General features: G+C 33.7%; 2 protein-coding genes across 2 annotated transcripts; one reads left to right on the forward strand and one right to left on the reverse strand.

Annotated features, from left to right (window-relative positions):
• Positions 1-667: 667 nt before the first annotated feature.
• On the forward strand, positions 668-12,765 carry LOC120217795 (LOB domain-containing protein 4-like). Its single transcript, XM_039214871.1, has 3 exons — positions 668-677; positions 11,549-11,749; positions 12,428-12,765. The coding sequence occupies exons 2-3, from the start codon at positions 11,570-11,572 to the stop codon at positions 12,761-12,763; spliced, it is 516 nt and encodes a 171-aa protein (XP_039070802.1). The 5' UTR covers positions 668-677; positions 11,549-11,569; the 3' UTR covers positions 12,764-12,765.
• A 4,122-nt stretch (positions 12,766-16,887) lies between these two features.
• Positions 16,888-21,927, reverse strand: LOC120218279 (cyclin-T1-4-like). Its single transcript, XM_039215265.1, has 6 exons — positions 21,607-21,927; positions 20,351-20,432; positions 19,884-20,018; positions 18,637-18,812; positions 18,402-18,553; positions 16,888-18,119 (listed from the first exon to the last, which is right to left on the reverse strand). The coding sequence occupies exons 1-6, from the start codon at positions 21,831-21,833 to the stop codon at positions 17,140-17,142; spliced, it is 1,752 nt and encodes a 583-aa protein (XP_039071196.1). The 5' UTR covers positions 21,834-21,927; the 3' UTR covers positions 16,888-17,139.
• Positions 21,928-23,025: the final 1,098 nt, after the last annotated feature.

A 23,025-nucleotide genomic window follows, 5' to 3' on the forward strand; every position in this document is an offset into this window, starting at 1 on the left:
TTCGACATACGATGTAGGCAATGGCTCGAGATATTTATACCTATCTCTTTTCCGTTGCGTTTATGCTCAGTGTGGATGAAAGCATGTCTAAAATTTGGTATCCGAGCATGGTCAAATCTTTTTCTTACCTGATTTTTGAAAGTTTGCATGTTTCTCGAATTTTGATGCCATGATTTTTAAAATTGGAGAAAAATGTGTTGCAAACTTTGTTGCTAAAATCGTTGGATTTTATTAAGGAAATATTTCTAAAATTAATTACGTTGAAATAATTTTATAAAAAATTTAGAAATAGTGTATGCTTTTATGTGCCTAAATTATGATTAAATGTATGTAAATTATATGGTTGTTAATAACATATATTTTAGGTGTATGAAACTTAAATATTATTGTATAAAGTATCTAACAATAGAGCCTTATATTATATTTCTAGAGATCTAAATAATTTTATTTAATTAGAGAATTAGCCAAAGCAACTTTGATTAAATAAAATTACTTATTATGGTAATTATCTCATTAAGACTATGGACAGATGATGTTGCATGATGAATTAGCAACAATTTTGAATGAAATTTAAGGTTAATATCTAGCTAAGTGATTTACATAATTTTATTTAGTTAAAAACTAGCCACAACATCTTTAGTTAAATAAAATTACTAAAGTTAAAAATCATACATAAAGTTTAGATATTAAATCCTATTACACAATTTACCAAGGTAAAATTATTAGATGCCTTACATAGTTTCCCACATGAATTATGAAAGTGAATTTAATAATTTTATCAAAGAGATAGAAATTAATTCTATCATAAGATGAATCTAATCGAATTAAAAATTTAGTCCACATGCAATTTTTATGTCACTAGATTCATTGTTTGCATAATTTGCATTGGTAAATTATGGTTTATGTTTGCCTCAAATTTTGATTAAGCATGTATGTCATTATTTCTTGTAGTTTTGCAACCCATGAATATGTCTAATAATAGAGTAGATATCCATGAATTAACCAGTGAGAATTTTAAGATCTACAATGAGAGTATTCTTCTTTAATTGGGGTGTTTGGATATTGACTATGCCATAAGGAAATTTGAGCTACATATCACTGAAACGTGCACTCAAGTTGATCTTGCTCTATATGAAAAGTGGGAGCGATCTAATCGCCTTAGCATTATATTTATTAAGAGTAAGGTTCCTACTGATGTTCGTGGCTCACTTGAACATTATGAGAATGTACAAGAACTATTAATGGCTATTGAAAAACAGTTCAAAACTTCTCAAAAATCTTTGTTTATAACCCTGATTATGAGGTTCACAACCATAAGGTTCACTACTATGAAAGGCATACATGATCACATCAATAATATGCAAAATTTATCAACTCGACTTAGAGAATTGGAGGTTGAAAAATATGACTTTTTCCTGATGCACTTTATATTGAACACTCTTCAACCTCAGTATGGGCCATTTAAAATCTCCTATAACACACATAAGGATAAATGGTCTGCTGATGAAATTTTGACCATGTGTGATCAAGAGGAATGAAGACTCATACTGGAGATGGGAGAGAGTGTACTGACATGTACTCAGGGAAAGAAATCAGTCCAAGCCAAGCTAAAGGGGAAGGTTAAAATCCAACCTCAAGCTAACATTAAGAAAGAGTCCAAGTGTTTCTTTTGTAAAATAAAGTGACACCTAAAGAATGACTGTGTCAAGTTCAAGAGCTGGCTTGAAAAGAAAGGTAAATCAATCTCACTCATTTTCTTTGAGTCAAATATGGTTGATGTTAATTATAACACATGATGGATTGAATCTAGTTCTACAATCCATGTCTCAAATTCCTTATAGGGATTAAGAAACAAGAGGGAACCAGTGGAAGTTGGGCGATACATCTATTTAGGAAATAAGATGTAATCACATGTGACATCTATTGGGACCTACGAATTAGTGCTTAGTAGTGGCTTTGTTTTAATTTTAGAAAAGACTTTTATATTCCAAGATTTTATAAATAAGAAATTTATAAAACAAATTGAATTCATTGTTTGAAAATTTAGAACAATAACACAATGGTGCAAGTCTTGAAATAAAAATTAAATTTCTTTTCTAAAATAATACCACTCATAATGTTATGCACACTCAAACTAATTATAAACGTTGTGTTATAAATAAATATTCCTCTATTTTGTGGCACCAGAGATTAGGACACATCTCCATTGAAATGATAAAGAGATTAGTGAATGATGAGGTACTTAGTACCTTAGATTTTTCTGATTTTGACACTTGTATAGACTGCATTAAGGGTAAGCAGACTAACAAGTCAAAGAAAGGTGCCAATAGGAGTTCGACCATATTGAAAATTATCAATTCTAATATTTGTTGCCCAGATATGGATGTACAAGGTCAGAAATGCTTCATCACTTTTATTGATGATTACTCACGATACATGTGTCTCTACATGCTTCATCATAAGAGCGAAGTATTAAAAGCTTTTAAGGTTTTCAAGGCTGAAGTAGTGAAACAATGCGGTAAGCAAATTAAGATCGTGAGAACTGATAGAGGTGGTGAGTATTATGGTATATATACCAAAGATGGACAAACACCTGGTCCAATTGCTAAGTTTCTTTAAGAAAATAGTATAGTTAACTAATACACCATGCCAGGATCACCTGATCAAAATGGTGTTGCAGAAAGAAGAAACCGAACTTTAATGGATATGGTACAAAGTATGCTTAGTAGCTCTAAGCTATCTAAGTCTTTATGGGTTGAAGCTTTCAGAACAATTGTGTATATATTAAATTGAGTTCAAACCAAAGTTGTCCCAAATATGTCTTTTGAGTTGTTTAAAGGTTGAAAATTGAGTTTGCGACATATATGTGTATGAGGATGCCTGTCTAAAGTGGGAATTTATAATCTATAAGAAAAGAAACTAGACCCGATGACCATTAGTGGGTATTTCATTGGATATGTCGAAAGGTCTAAAGGATACAGATTCTATTGTTCATCACATAACACTAGAATTATGGAATCAAGAAATGTAAAATTTCTTGAGTATGACTCAATTAGTAGGAATGATCTACCTCAGGACTCAATTCATGTAGATCAACCTTCTACTTCAAGTGAGAGATTGGTTATCATACAGAGTACCCCTCAAGTACAATTGGGTGTTAAATAACCAATTAATCAATCACATTTCATAAGCTGCTGAAAATATTCTAGTAGATCAAATTGTTCAAAAAATTCCAGAAATTATTAAACATCCAGTTGAACAACATGATCCACTAGAAAATGTTGATTCGATATTAAAGAGATATACTAGAAAAAGAAAATCATCAATTTCTAGTGACTACATTCTGTATCTACAAGAGTCTGGCTTTAATGTTGGAGTTGAAAATGACCCCGAGTCATTTTCATAAGCTATGAGCTACAATGAATCAAAATTATGGTATAATGATATGGAAGATTAGATGAATTCTATGAAAGGCAACAATGTTTTGGATCTTATACCATTGCTCAATGGTGTAAAAGCCATTGGATGTAAAAGGGTCTTCGAAACAAAAAGAGACTCAATGAGCCACATTGAAATATATAAAGAAAGACTCGTTGCGAAGGGATTCACTTAGGCTGAAGGAATCGATTACACTGAGACTTTTAGTCCAGTATATAAGAAAGATTCCTTATGCATCGCGTTAGCATTAGTAGATTATTTTGACCTTGAGTTACAACAAATGGATGTGAAAACTACATTTCTCAATGGTGACCTAGAGGAAGAGGTATACATGAAACAACCTAAAGGATTCTCCTATAGTGATGGTGAACAATTGGTATCCAAGTTAAAAAATATATAGACTGAAACAAGCCTCCCGATAGTGGTATTTAAAATTCCATAAAGTTATCTATTTATTTGGTTTTGTTGAGAACATCATGGATCAATGTATATATACCAAAAGGACAGTGGGAGTAAATTTTGTTTTCTTATCCTATATGTGAATGACATTTTACTTTCAACAAATGACAGGGGTATGCTATATGAGGTAAAACAATTTCTTTCTAAAAATTTTAATATGAAAGATATGAGTGATGCATCTTATGTCATTGGCATTAAGATTCATCGTCATAGACATCGAAGTATCTTAGGCCTATCTCAATAAACCTATATCAACAAAGTTTAAGAAAGATTTCAGATGAAATATTGCTCACCTAGTGTTGTTGCTATCATGAAGGGTGATAAGTTCTTTTTGAACCAATGCCCGAAGAATGATTTTGATAGGGAGAAAATAAAAAAAATACTCCATATGCTTCAGTTGTTGGAAGCTTGATGTATACTCAAGTCTGTACAAGACCTGACATTGCATTTGTAGTTGGAATGTTGGGAAGATATCAGAGTAATCTGGGTATTGACAACTAGAAAGCTGCAAAGAAAGTTTGAGGTACTTAGAAGGGACAAAGGACTACATGCTTACATACAAAAGATCAGATAGTTTGGAGGTGATTGGCTACTCCGATTCAGACATTGCTAGCTGTGTTGATTCATGAAAATCAACATTAGGTTGCATATTTATGTTTTCCAGTGGATTTATATCTTGGAGGAGTGTCAAGCAAACCTTGATTGCTACTTCCACTATGGAGGCTGAGTTCATTTCATGTTTTGAGGCTCCTTCACATAGAGTGTGGTTGAAGAGTTTCATTTTTTGGGCTTAGACTTGGGGATTTGATATCTAGGCCAATAATTATATATTGTGACAATTTTGCTGCTGTCTTTAAGGCTAAGAATAACAAAAGTGGAAGTCGAAGTAAACACATCGACATTAAGTATCTAGCCATAAGGGAACGCGTTAAAGAAAAGAATATGGTCATTGAGCACATTAACACTGAGTAGATGTTAGTTAATCCTTTAACTAAAGGCATGTCACCACATAAATTTAAGGATCATGTTATTACTATGAGAGTTGCTTCCATTTTTAAATTTTCGTTGTAGAACGATTTTAATGAAACTCTATAAAGTTTGACGTTTCTCATATTTGTTGTGTGCACATTAATTTTAATTATTCCGAGAAATATCACTAAAGTTTTGACCTAAAAGAAACATTGGGTTTATTCATTAAGAAATTTGGCTAAGTGTTAAGACATGATATATTGTGAAACATGGAAGATATGACTCAACTGTAGGAGGAAATATCATTATGATTATTGCATTATGTTTTGACTTTGAGTTCTCTTGGGCAATATGAACCAAGTGGGAGAATGTGAGCAGTTTAATTAACTGCCCATGTTTTTTGTTCATATCACCACACCTCAAGTAACGATGCAATTCCACTATCCATTTAGGTGATGTGCATGGACGTGTGAAAATTTATTTTAAATAATGGGCAAATTTTTTATTGATTTTATGGCAAAACCAAACTATAAATACCCATTAGCACAAGGTCCTTAAGCATCAATTCATTCAAAGCATTTTCCACATTTAGAGAGTTGGAAAGCACATCTAAGTGAGGTTTTTGAGTGCTTAGAAGATCCATGGCAGTTCTAGCTTTTGTGCAGTCAAGTTTAAAGTACGCGGTAGTGGTTTTTGGTGGTTCACGGTGGTCCATTCAATTCCCGGATTTCAACATACGGTGTAGGCAATGGCTCGAGATATTTATAACGATATCTTTTCCACTACGTTTATGATTAATGTAGATGAAAGCATGTCTAACATACTAAACATGAAAATAACTAGATTTTTTTATCTTTAAATAGGAAAGATACAAAAATATTCATGTGATCTAATGAAATTTCCACTTACCCTCCTAAGGTTTAATGTATAATATAGTAATCAACCTAATCACCTTTATTTAATTACAAAGTTAATTGAACATATCAAGTAGTCTCATTAGTAAAAAGAATAAGGTTATTTTTCTTAGAGGTTAAGAAAAATTCTTAACATCTACTTCCTTCTAATCATTTCATACTATTTCAAATAAAATAAAAAACTACAAAATAATGAAAAATTAATTGTGTTGCAATCATATTAAAAGTTACATAGTTTAATGTGCTAAACACTAAATACTTCAAACATAACATTAAGGGATATTGAGTAGATACCCATGATTTTGTTAGTTTAATGTGCTAAACACTAAATACTTCAATTTGATCAAACTCATCAATGATATCTATCAAGTATTGTTGAGATGTAGGCAAACCTCTCATTTTTTATTCTCTAGACTTTTTAAATTTACTTAAAAGGACACTTATTATCATTTATATACTAATTATAAAATTATTATTTTTAATTATATTATTAATTAATATTTAACGCATAATATAAAAAATCCTCATCTCAAATAATAATCATTAAATAAAATATAAATTATTATTGAATAATAATGCAAAAAAAAAAGAAATTAGGCATTTAATTAAGTTGAAACACATAGTTAAGGAAGCAATTAGGCACAATTAAACTTCTACGTAACAATCCAAATCTCTAAGTCAACGTTTGAGTGTTGATCTGATAATTTATTTAATAAATTTATTATAGCATGAAATTCATCGTTCTAGTTTAGGTTCAATCGGGTAAGAAATTAACTTTGTAGAAGTTAAAAAGAGGATTTTTAAGTTTAGAATGAAAGTAAGAGACTTAGAGTGTAATTTTCCCATTTATTTGCAATGATTCTTTCTTCTTATAGACGTGGAGTTTGTGGAGAGCTAAAAAGGCGTTATTTCCTTCTTCCTCTTGTTTTCTTCTTTTTTTCTTTCTCTTTCTCTCCACTCGAGCAATAACAAGAGAAAAACTTCAAACTTTCTTCATCTACTTTTTCATTCAAAAAATCTAAGGTAATATTCACGATCCTTGGATCATAAGCTCCAAGATGAGCTCACCATCTTCTGCAATGGTGGCCATGAGCTCATTTGGAGGTTTAAGCTCCAAAGGCTTCACCCATGGTTTCTATCTGATTTTCATATGTTATAGTCATTGTTTAACAACTAGTGTCATCCCTTTTCATTTTGGAATCATTTAGTAGTTTTTGGGTGGTGGAAGAGTGGTGCAAGAACCCCCAAAGAGCAAAGACTTGAAAATATTGGTTCTTAGAGGATCTAGAGAGATATTTAGGTAGCTAGGAGCTGAGATAACACACTATAATTCTTCCCTACTCCTTGTAGTGCGTATCATTTAACATAGCTTGCTTGTATGGGGTGGAAAAATATTTGGGGGCTTGAGTGTTTTATTTATTATTATGGACATTTTAGACTTTACTTTAGTGTAAAAATGATTTATGATGACCCTTAATGATTTTCATAAGCTTTAATAATCAATATAGACCTTAAAACAAGGGTTTGGGGTGAATTTGGAGGTGTTTCTAGTGTTAAACAATGTATTTCTAGGTTGGATAATTGATACTATACAAACAATATCTATATTATTCATATTTTGGACAAAATTTGGCTATTTTATTAGGGTTGTACCAATATTGCATAGGGGAGTACTGATACTGCTCATTTGAAGAATACAAATATTGATTTTTGGGTCATTTTGAAGCTAATCTTAGTACTGATACCCAAAGGAGTATGGATACTATATGTATGGTATCGATACTAAGGGTATTTTAGGGGACTTTTGGGCCTATTTTTTTGGTATTGATACTCAGGGAGAGCAGCGATACTTTATGGTAGATATCGATACCACAATTAAAGACTATTTAGTGGACCTCAAAATATCTAATAGACTCAAGAGTGAGGACTTTAGTAATAGTTGAGACCAATCATGTAGCATGAGAATGTGAGAAATTACTAAAATGCCTTTAGATAGTTGAAATTACCAAATTACCCCTAATTATGAATAGTGCCTTATAAAGATATGAAAGTGTCTTTAAAAGCGTAAGACCTTAAGAAATGGTATAAGACAATAATGATTGCTTGTTTAACTGGTGAAAAAGCCTAAATGGCATTGGTCATAGTTAGTGATACGGAAAGCTTGAGAGTGCATAGAAAAGGTGTTAAGACTTCGATATTTAATTAAATATTTTTCCATAAGCCTTAAATATCTGATGTACTTGTGAGTGGGGTGAACTACTAGAATGCCCTTAGGAGGATGAAATTACTAAATTACTCTTATGAGTTTGAGTGAATGAAACAATCTCTACTAGTAAGAGATTGAGTTACATAATAGTTTAATAATTATATAAGATGTTTAGTTGTATAAAAAGAGTTTAATAATGAAGACTTAGTAAGAATATTAAAAACGATTAATATTGGGGTTTTTGGTTGAGTACTATCGATATTATTCTTTGGGTATCAGTACCAAGGGGGAGCTATAGTAGCCAATTTTGGTACTGATACTTGGGTGGTATCGATACTAAAGGGCTTCGTATCGATACCCTTGAATTGAAATGAGCAAGAAGTCTCGTTTTAGTTTAAGGACTCGAGAAGAGGTCTAAGACCGCTAAAACCTCTCATTAAAGCTTACAAGTGAAAATTTTGAATAAATTATGTGATAACCATAATAACCTTATGAAGTAAGATTCTATAAGACTTATACATTTGTTTGATACTCGGGAAACAACGATGACACCCAAGTTACTCGTATATGATGATGACGTACAAGTCGTCCCTCCAGCTCAAGGGTGAATTGAAGGAAAGTATGATGATATCAACTAAAGAGTAATTATCGATTAACCAACCCCGAGTTGGGTGTCAAGCTAATAATAATATATTAAGTGTGTAACGATAAATATTAATTGCCTTAAGGGCATAAAGCACTAAAATACTGATAAACTCTTGCATAATATTCTAGAGGAGATAATGAACGAGATAGTAGCGAGTGAAGGGATGGCCTTACCTGATTGTGATAAACTATGATAGTGAGTGGTTGAGCTACCTTGTTTTCCTTTGTGTGGCATTGATTGATGTGTGTGGCCTATAGGCACCCTGGTACTTATGTGTACACGATGATCATCTTGTTTGATTAGAAGTATACAGATATATCGTAACAATTGCCAAGGCACTTATTTGCTAGCTAGGCGTAGATGCCCCGAGTACTCACAAGGAGTATGTTAGCTGGATGTAAAATTCTGATGTAAAAATTTTGAATCTCATCTTAGGTACCCGAAAGTATCATAGGTAAGCTAGAGGAGTGTGAGTCCTGAGATGTAATAGAACCTTTGACCACACCATGATGCCTACCTCAACTTGTGTGTTTGATGATTGTGTGTTACATACGATGATGCATAGAAGCATGGTATTGTGGTTAGACACCAGAATATGTATACTCATAGTGAGGCCCTTAGCAGTACACTAAAGGAAGCATGAGACTCTGACTATTATGATAGTGGATGTACCTTGAATAGATGGTTTGGTAGCATTGATGACATAGTAGTATTGCTTCTCTAACTGAATGCATGTAGTATAATAAAATTATTTTGTGGTATGAGGCTTGTGAGTTCAACGTTTGGAATGTGTTTTTATTCGCAGATTTTAGGTTTTACGAAGTGCGAAATGATAATGATATCATCGGATGAGTCTCAGCTAGTACCAGAGTACAATGATAACAGCTTAGTGGGTATGTAAAGGTCATGATTTTAAATAAGCCAACCTTTAATAATCAAATTTCTAAATTGATGCCCCATTTTGTAAATGGTTATGGTTTCATGCCTATGTAAATATTTTAAAAGTAAGTATGGTTTAAAAAAATAACTAGTCACTTCAATGATTCTCTTTGATACTCAAATTCTTGGGATTTAAATGTTATATTTTCTCTCTTGCTTTTAAACTACTAATCCGTTTAGGTACGACCATGCGTACGTTTAGGCCATATTCACGTGACTCAGACGTAAATTTCAAGATAAACAAACAAATAAAAAAAAGGTCAATAATTTCAACTTATTCATCCTCTTACTATATTTCATGTTGCATAACATAATGTGAATTGATAAGCAAAATTTCTTGTTTCTAAAAGTCTTCATCTTCCATGGCGGTGGTTTGATATTACGAAGATGAATATAAAAAATAAAATAAATTATATATTTAATTATCCAATTATTTATGTATTTTTGTTTTGGTTATTTGACTATTTTTTTAAGTTGTATCTTAAGTTACAGTTTGATTATCCGTTATTTAAAAATTAATAGAATTGTTAATGTGGTATTTTTAATTTTTCAGTAATGATGTGATATTTTCTTACGATGATACATCAACACCACTGTTAATTTTTTAATGGAGGGTGACCAAAATAAAACCAAAACATAAAGTTATGTGAGATTTTACAAGATAATTATATGATCAAAAAATAGTATAATTGGATGATTAAATGCATAATTTATTTAAAAATAATTAATGATTATTCTATGAATTTTCAGTTACTTCCCTGTATTCCAATTGACAAACCAATACATAAGTTCACACTAACGCATGTTCATGAAGATATCAAAAGGAGAAGTTTTCCATAAATGCATTGAAACCACAAATGTATTATAAAATACTATTTTCATTAATTAGCATGTTATTCTCTTAGTCCTATGCATGCACATGCATCATTTTCACACTACTTCAAACATTACCTATAAGAAGTGAACTAAATATATAAAAGATTAGAAATATAGAGCCAAATATGTTATTTCACTGTAGACAGGGATATCATTAAATTGAGTCGATTCAAATCTAGTTGAGTTAAAAAAATTAAATTAATTTAGTTAACGAGTCTTGTTTTATAAATCTATCTAAATTATTTTAGTCGGCTTGAGTTGCTCGAGTTTCTTTTAAAAATTTAATTATAAATATTTATAATGTTGTGATATTAATTTATTTTAACTAAAGCTTTAGCGTTTGGTGTCTAGGATTTAAGGTTTAGAGTTTAAGATTTAGGGTTTAAAGTTTGATATAGGATTTTAGGGTTTGGGTTTAAGGTTTAGGATTGGGGTAAAAAGATATATTATTTTACTGTGAGTTTAAAGATATTTATTTATGGTTATAAATTTTAATTAAATCTAAATCATTTATTTATTTAAATGTAATGACTATAAATTAATGTAAAACTTATTAATTTTACATAGTGTAAGCGGATTATATATATATATATATATATATATATATATATATATATATATATATATATATATATATATATATATATATATATATATATATATATATATATATATGAGGTACTCAATTCGAACTTAAAAATCAATCACAAATTATTAAAATTTTTGAAATATTATGGTTTTTTTATATCTCAAACTTTATTCAATCAAAATATATTTTTAACATTTAATCAAATTAAAAAAAACTAATTTTTGAATCGAGTCAAGTTTTATTGATCCCAAATTATATATGTTTTTTTAAGAAGTTAGATGTCTTTTGTCTACCAAAATCTAAAGGGGGTCCATCTCAGATGAATTGAACTTTTGCTTATTTAACACCCCACTTCTCCCCCTCTGATTCACTCTCAATCTTCATCATCATCTTCTTCTTCAACTCCTCTCTCTTTGCTCTTCTGAACTACATACATCAGCTTCAAGGGAAAAACAAAAAGTGGGGTGAGCTTTTTTTCGTTTGTGTGTTTGTTCATCGACGGAAATTAATAGAATTAGAGTTAAGCGAGAAGCATGAAGGAGAGTAGCGGGAGGAAGCAGGGGGCAGCCTCGCCGTGTGCAGCATGCAAACTCCTAAGGAGAAGGTGCGCCCAAGACTGTGTATTTGCTCCTTATTTCCCAGCTGATGAGCCCCAGAAGTTCTCCAATGTACACAAGGTGTTCGGTGCTAGCAATGTCAACAAGATGCTTCAGGTGAGCTTGGACAATTCTATGGCTTAACCAACTTTATTATGTACTGCTTAATTAAGCATCTAAATGTGCAGAGCCAAATTTATTTAGGTGCTTCTGAGGCAAATTTGGCAAACTAATGAGAAGGATACCACATGCACCGACACATGATCTTATATTAGAGGAATAACCTATAAAATTTTAATAAGATTATAGAAATATAAGAAAAAATCTAAATTATATGGTAATTTAAAATTTTCATAAAAACGACCGTACCGTGGTCGACCTGAAGCAAATATGGTTTCCTGTTCATAGTCTGAAATTTTGGCACAAAATTGGCAAAGATAAATTTGTTTTCAATTGTTGTGAGCATCTTACCATAGTACACATAGCTGCCTTAGTAGCTATCATTTGTTCGCTTCTTTTTCTCTTCATTTTTGCTTCAATTTCTAAAGGTCATTTTGGGATCACATGCAGATGTTTCCTAGTTGCTTTTGCCATAAAGAAGTGCACGATATTTGTTTGACCAGCTCCTCTTCTCGTCAAATAGAAATATAATAATGCATATTAAACGTATCATATTTTATTATATTAGGGATGGACGTTAGTGAATATTTAACCGTCTTCATACCTTAAAGAATGCTGTTCCTTCCTTTCCCTTTTGGGCCGTCCAAGCTGACACGTGAGCTATCGAAATTGCAGGAGTTGCCGGTCCACCAGCGAGGCGACGCCGTCAGCAGCATCGTATATGAGGCCAACGCCAGGATACGCGACCCAGTTTATGGCTGCGTCGGAGCGATATCATCACTGCAGCAGCAGATAGACACCCTTCAAACGCAGTTGGCACTGGCACAGGCAGAGGTGGTGCACCTCCGGGTGAGGCAAACCACATCCTATCAGCATGGGTTCGGCACGACAAGCCCGAGTAATAACGGGTCACTACCATCCAAGCTCATGGGTTCACAAGGCATGCCCATTTTTGACATGGATTTGGTAATGGACCAGGCTAGCCTGGGAGAGCCCATGTGGTCACGCTAGCTTGATTATGTATTTCTCTCCGGTTACATTTTCATATGCAGAAATTTGTAGGTGATGGCTACCGCGGCGGCTAAGTTTGAAGAGTCTTTACTCATTAACCGTATAATGTACATATATAATTCATTTAAACTTTATATACAAAGAGTAATCTATATAATGGACTGAAGTTAGCGTATGAATTTTTCAATTTCTATCTGCTTAATACTTTGATGGTGTTTGTTTATACAGAGATCGCAAAAGACGTATAATAGCCTTTTTTTTTATAAATTTGGACTGAGTACGAGATAGTATATTTGTTCAAAGATAACTCTTAGTCATTTGACAATAAACGCTCATACCCGTAACATATGTCATGCTGAACCTTAACGAATAACAACAAATCTCTTAATGCATATATGTATATAATTGTTCGGGCATAAAATCTTATATAATGTACATATTTTACATTCGTAATAGATTTTTTCTTATATCATACTTCAATTGAGATTGAATTAAATAAAATTCAAGTTACAATCTTTAACCCATTGTATTATTTATTTGCGAGACCCCATCTTCCTATTACAAAACCCTACACACATGTACATAATTCGTTGAAATAACACTCGGGAAAGGAAAGGATGTTTTGAACAATATTGGAGATCTCTCTTTAGAAACGGAGACGAAGAAGATGGGTTGAAAGCCTCGTCATTGGTGTCATGCATGTGGGTGAAACTAGGCTCTATTATTTTCGACATTAACTCTGTCGGTTTTCCAACATAAACTCTTAATGACGAGGCCATGTTCAACACATGGAAGCTACATGTAGCAAAAAGTAACCAGTTTAGGGGCAAAATGGGGCAACCAGTAAGGTGCCATTTTTTCTTCAGAGTTTTTTTTTTCAAGTTGGATTTTATCTACAATGCATCGAAGAAGACGCCGATATTACACAGAATCTTTCAAAAACACTATACATTTCTCAAAAATAGAAAATTAATGACAACACAAAAAAAAATATTCTTACTACCCTATCTGGGCATTTTTGCGTGGTTGATGCTCTCTCCTTCTCCCAATATAATCATTTAACAAATAATATAAATTTCTGTGGTGGCCAACGCAAAAGGGAAGGGTGCTCCGTTGCTAATGCATTGGGATTTATATTTGAGAAAATAAGACCGAAAATGTCTTATAATATACGATTTTAACCAACTTTTTTTAGATTTGTCAAAATGACCAACAAAATCGCAACGCGATCTTAAATTCGCAACGCGAACTCCAACTGCGCAACTCAGTTTCCAATTCGCATTGCGATTTTCCATTTCGCGTTGCAATAGTCCACGAACACGACCCGACCCGACCCGAGACGAGACGGCGGCGGCGGCGGCGCGCGAGAGTTCCCCTTGTTCTCTTTCATTCCCAATAGTATTTCCAATACTATGTGGGATTGAGCATTGTAAGTTGCATGCATTGACTATAAATGCAAGAGCAAGACTTTTATCTTGAATGAATGAACATCGGCAATGGAAGGTCGATGATTATTGGTTAATAAATCGCAATGCGATTTTGGACTATCGCAACGCGAATTTGGAAACTGAGTTGCAAATTTAAGATCGCGTTGCGATTTCGCAATGCGAATTTAGACTATCGCAACGCGAAATGGAAAATCGCAACGCGAATTTGGAAACTGAGTTGCGAAGTTGGAGTTCGCGTTGCGATTTTGTTGGTCATTTTGACAAATCCAAAAAAAGTTAGTTAAAATCGTATATTATAAGATATTTTCGGTCACTGAAGTTATTTTCTCTTTATATTTTTCTATAATCAATTCATTGCATCTGAGTAAATATATATAACTAGTTCTAAGTTCAAGCTATGCCATTGTTATGAAGTACACGAGATCGGCTGTGTTTTCGTACATCTTGACAAATGTTAAATTTATATGTAAAGTTGTCTATAAAAACATAATGGGTAAAATACACAACCACAAGCTCAAAATAAATATAAAAATATATAATTTTTTTAAGGAAAATGTGTTTATTCAGCTTAAAAGGGTCATAGGTTAGTGCTTTTTAGGCTTAATATAAGAATAATTGCACGAAGTTGGCCTCGAAAAACGTTATAATGTATAAAGAATTTTTCGTTCAAATTAGATGTGTAATGTTTTAATCGAAGTATTTTTAGGTGTTTGGATCATAACGGCCGTTAAATTTGACTGTTAAGTGACACATGTTGAGCCTTAGTAATTTTGAGAATTTATTTTAAATATTTAAAAAATAAAAAATATATGAAAAAAAAACTTAATGTAAAAATAAGTTTTTAAACTTTATCTCAAAAAACGATTTGGTGCCTAAAATTTTTTTCGCTAAAAATTGGTGCCTGACGTTATCTCAGTTACACTTTTAGGCGCCTCCGTTATACTTATTAAATTTTTAATAATAAAAATATTATTTTTAATTAAAAAAGAAAAAAAACTTAATTTATTTACTAAAGAACCCCAAAATTTAATGAAATTATAAAAAAACTCTAAAAACTAAAATATTTCATTTCAACCCATTACCAACAGACGGATCGACACGAGGATGGGTTTTGAGCGGAACTACACGATGTTTCGAATGGCAGTGACGGCGTGGCTTATGGATGTCGAGATCGGCTGAAATCGATGAAAACAACGACGGTGACGGCGAACCTTCGAATGCTTCTCCACGGTAAACAGTGACAGCTTACGGCGAAACGCCAACGGGTTTTGATCGGAAGTCAACAACGACGCTAACGATAGTGGCGGTGACAGTCACGGACGGCCGACCGACGACCGTGGAAGGGGGAAGTTGTGAAGGGAGAAGGGGGGAAATCGGGGGGATGAGGCTACAATGATCACGCGATTTTTTAATTATTTTTTTTTATTTTTTTAAATTTAAAATATATTCTCAAAATTATCATGACTCGACATGTGTCACTTAACGATCAAATTTAACAGCCATTACGGTCCAAGCACTTAAAAGTGCTCCGATGAAAACGTTTGACATCTAATTTTAGCGAAAAAAAAATTTAAGCACTAGAACGTTTTTCGAGGTAAAATTCAGATACTTATTTTTGTATTAAGCCTTAAAAAAACCATCTCCGTGTGTGCAAACCCTCCACCCCACCCCTTTTCTTCCCCCCTTTCCCCCTTCCATGGTTGCCGACAGATCGACTGGCCGTAGCTGTCACTGCCACCGTCGTTAAGATTAGTGTCGACTCCCGATCAAACCCCCGTTGACCTTTCACCATAAGCTGCCACCATTTGTCGTGGAGAAGCATTCGAAGGTTCGTCAGATTTTAAGCCACAGTCGTTGTTTCTCATTGATTCCAACCGATACTGCGTCGACTCCCGATCAAACCCCCATTGACCTTTCACCATAAGCTGCCACCATTTGTCGTGGAGAAGCATTCGAAGGTTCGTCGGATTTTAAGCCACAGTCGTTGTTTCTCATTGATTCCAACCGATACTGACATCCATATGCCACGCTATCACCACCATTCGAACCACCGTTCAATTCCGTTCAAAACTCATCCTCGATGTCGCTCCGTCGGTGTTCCACCATGATAATGGGGTTGAAAAGAGATATTTTAGTTTTTTAAATTTTTTTATAATTTCATTAAAAGTTTGAGGTTCTTTTGTAAATAAATTAAAGTATTTTTTAATTTTTTAATTTTTCATTAAAAATAATATTTGTATTATAAAAAAAATTAAAAAAAAATATATACATATACGTGTATACACTTAAAAGTGTAACTGAGAAAACACCAATTTTTAATAAAAAAATCTTTAGACACCAAATTATTTTTGGAGATAAAATTTAGGCACTTGTTTTTGTATTAAGCCTGCTTTTTTAAGACAAAAAATGGTTTCTTTTCCATCCAGTAATAACAATGGATAACACAACTCACAAGCTTAAGATCTAAAGTTGAATAGTAAGAAAAGGAAGTGCAAATAATCCAATAAAACCAAATGCAAATAGAGAAACAAAACTAGTTCAAACGTCCATGCTTGAAAATGCAGCAACAGACTTGAAATAACACCAAGGAAATGGGATTTTCAGAGATTGTCCGTCTAGGCTTACTATCATTTTATTTTTCCTTTTTTTGGGGGGAAATCTGAACTAAGTTGAAAATAGTTCAAACTGCCTCTTTACTTTCGCTCGACGGCGGCAAATCAAGTAGCATCCTCAGTTTAGAACATTACATTACAGCCATGACATGCGGCCATTGTAGGCAATCCTATATTCAAAATACAGTTCTGCCGATCTTTCTGAGTTTCCAAAGGTACCATTCTCTCACCATTTCTGGAGTTATTTCCACATCGGTATTTAAAGATCATATTGCACGGTGCAAGCCAACTTTGAAAGAATTCAATATTTACTGCCTCACAAAGCATGCCTACTATGCTCTTTTTCTGCATAATTACTCCGACCCATTATTTGCCCTTTTTCTATGCTGTCATGGTTGTACTCGTGACGCTTCCTCCCTTCGGGCTGCCTGTCTGATGGGTTTCCACCTTTTCTCTTCCGTCCATTCACTATGGGAGAAGCATCATCCAGCATTTCACCTTCCTCAGCAGCCTCTGTTTCGATTCCCTTAGATGACTGCCCCTTTGTAACAAAGTGGTTCCCTTTTCTCATTTCCCAATGATCTTGATTCTCATTCTTGGACCAGCTTTGTCGACGTTCTCGCCAGATTTTCTCATCTTCAACAGCCAATTCTACCCCATCCTCTAGCTCCTTCTCAATCAGATCATCTTCATCCATTACATCTTTTTTCTTTGTTGTTTCCCCACGAGACTTCCTCCTTTTCTCGAGTGCAGCCTTCAGCTTGTCTTTGTCAATTTTAATAGCTTCCTTGGGAGACTGCCCAACTGGTCCTTCCCTATTGTCCAAGTTCCGTCCAACCACATTGCTAACCTTACGTGGTGCTCCATCATCCCTCCACTCACCTGTTTCTGCAATTTCATTTCTACCACCACTTCTTTCCGGGTCTTCCCCAGCAGTTCGCTCCATTCCAAACCTAGATTTATTTGAAACTTCCCTCATGTTATCCTTGTGGGGCAACTGCTCATGATGTTGACTATCCTTGTTTTCCGTATCCATTTTGTGATCCGTAATGTCACTACAGATCTCCACACTCCCATTATCATTACTTCGATTTTGAGCGGTTCTTGATAGCATTCCATGGTTGTCTGCAGATGAGTGGTCAGCTGTTGACCGTGATTGTTTTTCTTCACTTCCGGAAGGATGTTTTGCAAGTCCTCTATGAGATGAACCACCGCCAGCACTTCCTTCTACTTCACTACCCTGAGAAGGGGGCACTCTATTTTGCTCATAAAGTTCCAGCATTTGATTGCTAACCTCTACAAGAAAAACCACAGTTGGTAAGTGGAAAAACAAAAAGAAAGACATGGATTAGCTCATCGATTGCACTCCACACAACATGCCAATAAGCAGACTGCCAACCGAAACCAAAATAATTATATGAAACAGACAGTTATGATCAGGTATTAATGAATCAAATTTAAGAGAAGCATCATCTAGCAAATGCTATAAGCAAGCAACACCAGTTCCATTGGGGCCCTCTAGTGTATGCCCAATTGTATTCATCATATCTTTTACAAAGTTATGGAGAGGACACCAACCCTCTAATTGGCGAGGGGTGACATCAAATTCTTGCCACCAAACCTTCTCACCATCCGAAGGAAGCTTCACTTTGAGGAACTTGGCAGCAAGGAAAATGGCACCTGCCGCAATATGATGGGGCTTAAATTGCAGGCAGAGCGACGTCCTCAGCCTGCAAGCCGCTTTGCAGTGTGTCAAAAGGGAACAGAAGGTAGAGATCATCTTAAACACTTGAAGGGACACCACTAAACTTACCCATCATTAACAAAATTCCACGCAACTTGAGCAAGAGCATTCTGTGCAACCTTGAATTTCTTTATAGCCTCAACAAGAGGTTTATACGGGTGATGAAGATTGAGGTCAAAACCCAATGTGGCAAGTACAACCCTCTCTCCGATTAAAATTAGCTCCTTTTGTTGCTCATACACCTCCTGCAAGATATAGATTGAAGTTTATGAGCAGCTCTGTAACCACAGTTGTGCAGACAAAAAATTTGAATAAACAAGAAAAAGTTTAAAAACTAAAATAGCTAGGATAATAAGAATGAATTTTACCAAGAAAAAGTTTAAAAACTAAATTTTGACAAAATCTAAAGAAAAAGTGAGCCAGTGAGGTAGCAGCGAGATATGTTACCAAGGACACAGCTATTGGAGAATAAAGTGATTCTAAGCATGAATTTTAAATTCAAGAGAAACAGAACAACAAATTCAGGCACAAGGAAACAGAACACACCACAATACCATCAAGCAATGTCTCTAACAAGTATTTTCTACTCATTGGCAATGTATTACTTAGGGGTGAGCAAAACTCAACTCGAATTGAAAAACCGATTTTTTCGACTCGAATTGACTTCGAGTTAGAATTTCATAAACTCGACTCGACTTGAAAAAAATTCAAATCGAGTTGAAATATGCAACTCAAATAATTCGAAATTTTTAGTAATTAGTGGATTTATTTTCAAGTTAGAGTCGAGGCATTCGACTTTGTATGATGATATATGTATATCACATATGAAAAAAATATGAAGAAACATATTTTTTATTGTATATATGGTTGTAGAAAGTAACTTAAATTGGAACCAAATAATATTATAATATTATAAATATACACAATTAAATTTAAACAGAAACTCAAAAAATCTACTCAACTCGACTCGAGAAAATTTCAAGTCAACTCCGAGTTGTAAAATAGGACTCGTCAACTCGAATAATTCGAAATTTTTTAACTCGACTCGGTCGAGCACTCACCCCAATTATTACTATTGGTGTCAGTTTTATATGCTAGAAGAATAAGAAAACAAGCGAAAATGATAAATAAATAAATAAACACGAGAGCAAAGAAAATTACAAAGGTTATACAAATGGAACAGCAAGTGCAAGTAGGTCAGGGAACAATCTGACAAGTTGGAGCAAAAAACATGATAGGGAAGACAAGTGGCGACTCAAGCATCAGAATAAGGAATGCAAATAAACTGGTGAAAGCACAGTTAATTCAATGAATACCTTCTGTTTGATCTTCTGGGATGCAGCAGGATCTTTTTTGTTTATTATCTCATAGGAAACAAGAATAACATCCTTTAATGGACGAGGTGTCTCTTCCACCTTCCCGGCAAGGAACATACACACGGTAGCAATACTCTATCAAGCAAGCAAGGAAATGAAGTTGAGAAAAAATGAGCATAAGAATGTTCCAAATCAATGCTTACAAAAGATTTCCATCAGAAATAAAATGATAGGTAAAGTTAACAAAAACAATCATGTTTACAGCCTCTATTATGACACTTTTTCAACCCTAAACCATTCTATCATGCAGACCAACATTCTCTCAACCAAAATAAAAGCTAACTGAATAAAATTTCATAATGAAATGGAACCAAAATACATAAAGGCTGCCTTATTTCAGAAGGGAAATATTGAGTTTATATGAAGAAGTTTTAACAATATTCACCAGACTGAGAATAATAACTCACTCTTCTATCATTCTTTGCATGTGATTGTCGAATAAAGAACCGATGACAAAATATGATTGCTGTGGCTATTGTTACCTGGGGCCTGTATCAGGTAATAACATCGGTCAAATTCATTCAATCAGAACCAACAAATATTGGCATACTTAAAAATACAACAATCAATGTCAGAAGAGCAGGTCTTTGTGTGACAAAAAACATAATGTCTAAACAACTTCACCCAAACATTGATGATGATGATAAGTCTGACCTAGTCACAAATGAAAGCACAGCTGGACTACCACCTATTGTTTGTTCAAGTAGAATACTTTAGCAGAAAGATAATACCAGACCAGAAAAAGCATGACATATATTCACACATAAGACACAGACAACATGCTAAAATTTATTAGCAATGGCTTTTGCTGAATAATGAATGAGCATATCAGAGACAGAATAAGGGAAATAATCATAGAATGACTGACAGTCAACACGTTAATGAGCACCAATGTGCACATACCAGACCATCTCCTGTGTCAGTCTGATTGCAAACAACTATCTGTCAAGATTCTTTAACTATTGCAGGTCAAAGAGATCCAAGGATATAGTACCAAGAGGTATCCTATCCAACCAAAAATGTAGCAAAAACGATCGATAGTAGCAGCATGGACAGGAAAATGAAAGCTTATTACAATTTTAAAAGGATAATGATGACAATTAGACCATTTCTCTGTTATAAAATTAAGATAAAGTGATTTCAAGTTCTACTAACCATCCAGATACATTCATTGAAACAATTAGGGAGTTGCAATAAATAATATCTCAATGTTTGAACTATGAGATATAAGAATGTTAAATAAACAAAATTTAAGAACTTCCTACCTAAGAAAAGCATTAGAAGTTATTTCCAATTTTCAAACTGTTGGAGAGAACTAATACATAAAGTGTTTACAGATGGCTCAATATTTTAAAAGATATCCATTGAATTCTTTCACTATAACAGGCCACAGAGATTGAAGGACAACTTACCAAATGGCATCCTATCCAAACCAGTAAATGTTGCTTAAAATGATCACTAATAGAAGCTATGAGCACCATTGACACAAAAAATGAAAATATATTTTCAAAAGAATATTGATACCATTTTTAGACCATTTCTTTCTCTTATAAAATTATGATCAAGTAATTTCAAGTTCTACATTTTTCATGCAGAAACCAGAACTGAAACAATTAGGGAATTGCAATAAAACATTGCAGCCAAACGTAAACCATGAACTTACACTTTCAGCCTCATGCCCAAATCCTGCAAAAATGTACAGTATGACTTGCGTAAGTACGTCTCTTTCTTCAAATCAACACCATCCCTTCTTGATGGGGAACTTTCTTCTATTTCTTTTCTTGAAAAATACCACCGACCTACTTCCTCTTGCTTTTCTTGAGAAATTCTAGAAGGCCCGCTGTCAGAGGTTGAATGATGTGAGGAATCCCCAGGTAACATTCCTGCCATTTTGTATATATCTCCGAACTCTTCAAAACCATACAAAAAATACCTCCTCCTATAAGAGGAGCAAGACTTTACTTCTATCAGTCTTAGTATTGTTCTGATAAAAGAAGAAAAAAGTAAAAACAATGTAAGAGATCAATCTGAAAGTAAAACTGATTACAGTATAATAAGCAAACAATGAAAACAATAAACAAATGACCAATTAAGTAACATGCTCAACTACAGAACCTGTCCAAAAAAAAAGATGCAGCAAATCTGCAATGAAATGAAAAAAATAAAATGTTCAGCATTGTCTAATTGCATATCTCATTGTAGACATATATCATGGTGCCCTGTCTTGATCAAAAACAAAATCTCCCAAACAAGTTTTAGAGAAGTTCAAAGCCAAATGGTTTTAAGCACATCCCAACCTTTTCAATGACATTCTTTACCAAGAAAAAACCTCATTCTTCAACACTTAAATAGCAGATGAAGTTAATTAAAAATGCAAATACTTTAACCCCATAATTCTTAAATATTTTTTTACACACTTGAAAAAAGAAACCACATATTAGATGCTATAAACAATAAAGAGAACACCATGAGTAGTGAAACTTGTTAGACATATACCCAGTAGCTCAGAATTGCATAAGCACATAATTTGGAAAATCTAATCAGCCTTTTACAAGAATAGATCCAATAAACCTATCACAATCCATAAATCATAAATAAAATTATTAAAGCAACTAAAACTACCGCTACGAACATCTGAAAATAAAGAAAATAGGGGGAGATATTACCAACGAGAAGAAGAAGAAAACGTAAATACGAGAGTACGTGTGAATTTCTAATGAAAACTAAAGGCTCACAAAAAGGACAAACACCACCGTATGCGTACAAAATACCGAGAAAATGTCCAAAGAGAGATTTTTAATCGCGAAGAAAAGGGATAATTTGTAACTGAGAATAAAACATGTTATTCATTTAACACCCGCAATAAAGCTTGGGGGCAGCAAAAACTAAAGAGGAAAGGAAAAAGCCGTAATCGAAAAACCTAGGTCAGGACGAACCCGCTTTAACGAGAAGAAATTTGGAGGATTGGGATTTCAGAATAATGGATTTCGGATTAAGAATGGTTAGAACTTAAAATTCTTCGAAAATTAGATCGAAAACACCTTTATCTCACGATTAAACTAAAAAACCTATCAATAATTTT

The sequence above is a fragment of the Hibiscus syriacus genome, unplaced genomic scaffold, assembly GCF_006381635.1.
Source record: "Hibiscus syriacus cultivar Baekdansim isolate YM2019G1 unplaced genomic scaffold, ASM638163v2 tig00000773_pilon, whole genome shotgun sequence".
In the NCBI taxonomy this organism is placed as follows: Eukaryota; Viridiplantae; Streptophyta; class Magnoliopsida; order Malvales; family Malvaceae; genus Hibiscus; species Hibiscus syriacus.